This window comes from Arachis stenosperma, chromosome 10 (genome assembly GCF_014773155.1).
Source record: "Arachis stenosperma cultivar V10309 chromosome 10, arast.V10309.gnm1.PFL2, whole genome shotgun sequence".
Lineage (NCBI taxonomy): Eukaryota > Viridiplantae > Streptophyta > Magnoliopsida > Fabales > Fabaceae > Arachis > Arachis stenosperma.
In genome coordinates this window covers 14,551,271-14,553,927 of record NC_080386.1, presented here as the reverse complement: position 1 = coordinate 14,553,927, position 2,657 = coordinate 14,551,271, and the positions used below count along the sequence as shown (strand labels likewise).

Genomic DNA, 2,657 nt, shown 5'->3' with positions numbered 1-2,657 from the left:
ATTTTTCTTAAAAAATTGTTTGCTTTAATCATTTGCTAACTTAAGTATTTCAAAAGAAATATAATTAACGAGGAGAATAACTTGAATGATCAACACATGCATACAAATCATATTCATAATAAAATATCATTTTATTCAAGAAAATCAATATTACATATAACAGAAACATTTTTTGAATGCTATAACTATAGATAACTCACATCAGGTAATTAATCAATCTAATCAGAATCATATGTGAGCAAATTGTGTATGATAATGTGATAGTAGAGAAGGCTAATAATTAATTAATAATACATAAAAACTACAATATTTGTAAACATATAAAATTAATTATCAAATGTTGTTGTTCTTAAACAAAGTAGTAGTAGTATAGTCCCAAAGTGATGAAGTAGTTGCTTCTTCGTCAAGAAGATGGCCGCCATGTGGGAAAATACGATCATGCTGCTTTATTAATGGTGGATTATTATTTTGATGAGTGGAATTCATGGCGCTATTTGCTTTAACCATCTCCAATGCCGCAAGCAACTCACAATCTTCAATGTCATTCAGCCACAACCCTAATTTGTCCTCCCCAAAAGCTTCACCCGCAATCTCTTCCATTCCATTCATAATATCAATATCACCAAAATCAGTGTCACCAAAATTATTATTATTGTTATTGTTGTTATTGGCCTTAGCTACCTCCATGTTCATCCAATCTCCAACACTTGTCATCCTCTCCTCACTCGGCAGGTAATCATGGAAAGCCTTTAAATTCTCATTGCTGCTATTACTCCCCTGATGATCAAGAGTGGCACGGCGAAAGGCACACATCGACTCGTGGTCCATCCTTGAATTCTTGTCTCTAAATCCCATAGACAAATCGCTTTGTGGACAATCCACGTTCTGGCATGTATATATTGGTTTGTCCACAAAGCTATTACCATTATTGTTGTTGTTACCATTATTATTACTATCAAAATCACACTTTCTTTTTTCACTGCCTCCGTTGCTGCTACTGCCACCACCACCAAACAAAACATGATCAAGAGAATTATTAATAGAGTTTATTGGGGATAACTCAAAGACTTCGATTTCTCCCTCCCCGTCTTCCTTATTATTCTCCTCGTCGTTGAACGAAGAAGGGAAAATCTTAAGACACTTGTTGGTAAGTCTCAACAAAGCTTCTTCTTGGCTGACAACTTTTGACCAAGTAGCGTTATCTTTGGCAGTCATCTTATCTTGCAAGGTCTTTGATTGAGTTACGAGCCTTTTCAATTTCTCTAAGTCAGGGGACATGTGCTTTATAACTGAAGCCAATACCGAAACCTTCCATGCCTTCTTCAAATCATGGGGTTTCTTATACGGTGGTGGCCCGTGTTCTTGAGCCAAAAAACCCTGATCGCCCCACCATGCCTCTGACCCATTAGGCCACCACGGCGGGGCCACGCCTTTCTCCAAAGGATACCTCCTCTGTGGCGGCATACAGTGTTGCATCAGTGCTGAAAGGAGAGATCCTAGTGTTGCGTCTTGAAGATCTTGGAGAAGGTGTATGCTTGACGACGCATCTAACTCTCCCTTTTCAAGCAACGGCAAATACTTTGCAATTGCTTTAGGGGCAGTTTGTTCAAATCTAATATCTTCTTTCCACCATTCTCGCAAACTATCCGAGCTAGCAGTAATTGGCTTTCCTATGAATTATAATTAAAGGAAAAGTATGATGAAGGCTGAAGTGTGACAGGAATAAAAACTGTTTTTAGTAAGAACATAGAAAAATAAAATTGTTTTTGTATTATTTATTAGATAAAAACTCAAATACAATTTATTTCATGATTAAAAATTTTTAGATAATTTAATAGATTTAATTAAATTATTATAATTTTACATAAAAATAATTTTACGTACGTTATTATTCCTCCTTTTAAATTAAACTTTTTAACTATGCACAGTTGATTTTTAATTAAAAAAATAACATGAAAAAGAAACTCTTATTTTCAAAGAAAGAAGGGTGTAATTCTATACCATCTTCAGGGACGATTCCAAAGACGAATCCACGAGCTTTGCAAACCTCCATAATCTTCACCATGTATTTGAGGACGGAGTCTTGTGCCCTAGACATCTTTTTTTTCCTAGACGTTTCTTGCTTGGCTTTTTTGTTGTCGGATTCGTCCATGTTAAGTTTTTTCTTCATCTTCTGGAGAAGGATACGGTCTTTCCATATGCGCTTCTTCAGATCCTCATAATCTATAGTTTCATCTTCTGCTGCTGCTGCGGTAGCATCAATTTTCTCGTCTTCTGTATCAGATAATTGAACATAGGGCAGATCCATTTCTTCTTGAATCAGCACCATGATGATTATTTTATAAAAGAAATTAAGTGAAGTGTGAAAAATATGTGTACAGAAGACTAAATAAGAGTAATTGATATTATGTTGTTACAACTTGTGAAGGTTATATGTGTATATATAGATATTCACAAAGGTTGTGGAATGGCGGTGTTAGAAATCTAACATCAGCAAAATAAGCTTACTTTAGAAGGAACCAACTTCAGTCAAATAGGCTTAGTTTAGGGAAATTGTATTCAAATAAATAATTCATAAGAGTGATAGGGATAAAGTAGGCATTATCAAGATGAAAATTGTACGGTGTTTATAATTCTTGGAAAGGCTGGTAAATGTG

General features: G+C 35.1%; 1 protein-coding gene across 1 annotated transcript; it reads right to left on the bottom strand.

Annotated features, from left to right (window-relative positions):
* Positions 1-333: 333 nt before the first annotated feature.
* LOC130956801 (putative ETHYLENE INSENSITIVE 3-like 4 protein) lies at positions 334-2,233 on the bottom strand. Its single transcript, XM_057883778.1, has 3 exons — positions 2,002-2,233; positions 1,061-1,670; positions 334-994 (listed from the first exon to the last, which is right to left on the bottom strand). The coding sequence occupies exons 1-3, from the start codon at positions 2,168-2,170 to the stop codon at positions 334-336; spliced, it is 1,440 nt and encodes a 479-aa protein (XP_057739761.1). The 5' UTR covers positions 2,171-2,233.
* Between the last annotated feature and the right edge of the window lie 424 nt (positions 2,234-2,657).

Coding starts and splice junctions, on each gene's coding strand:
- LOC130956801 (XM_057883778.1), bottom strand. CDS start 2,170: ATGAAGAAAAAACTTAACATGGACGAATCCGACAACAAAAAAGCCAAG. Junction 1,671..2,001: donor TGGAATCGTCCCTGAAGATG/GTATAGAATTAC, acceptor TATAATTCATAG/GAAAGCCAATTACTGCTAGC. Junction 995..1,060: donor GGAGAAATCGAAGTCTTTGA/GTTATCCCCAAT, acceptor TGGTGGCAGTAG/CAGCAACGGAGGCAGTGAAA.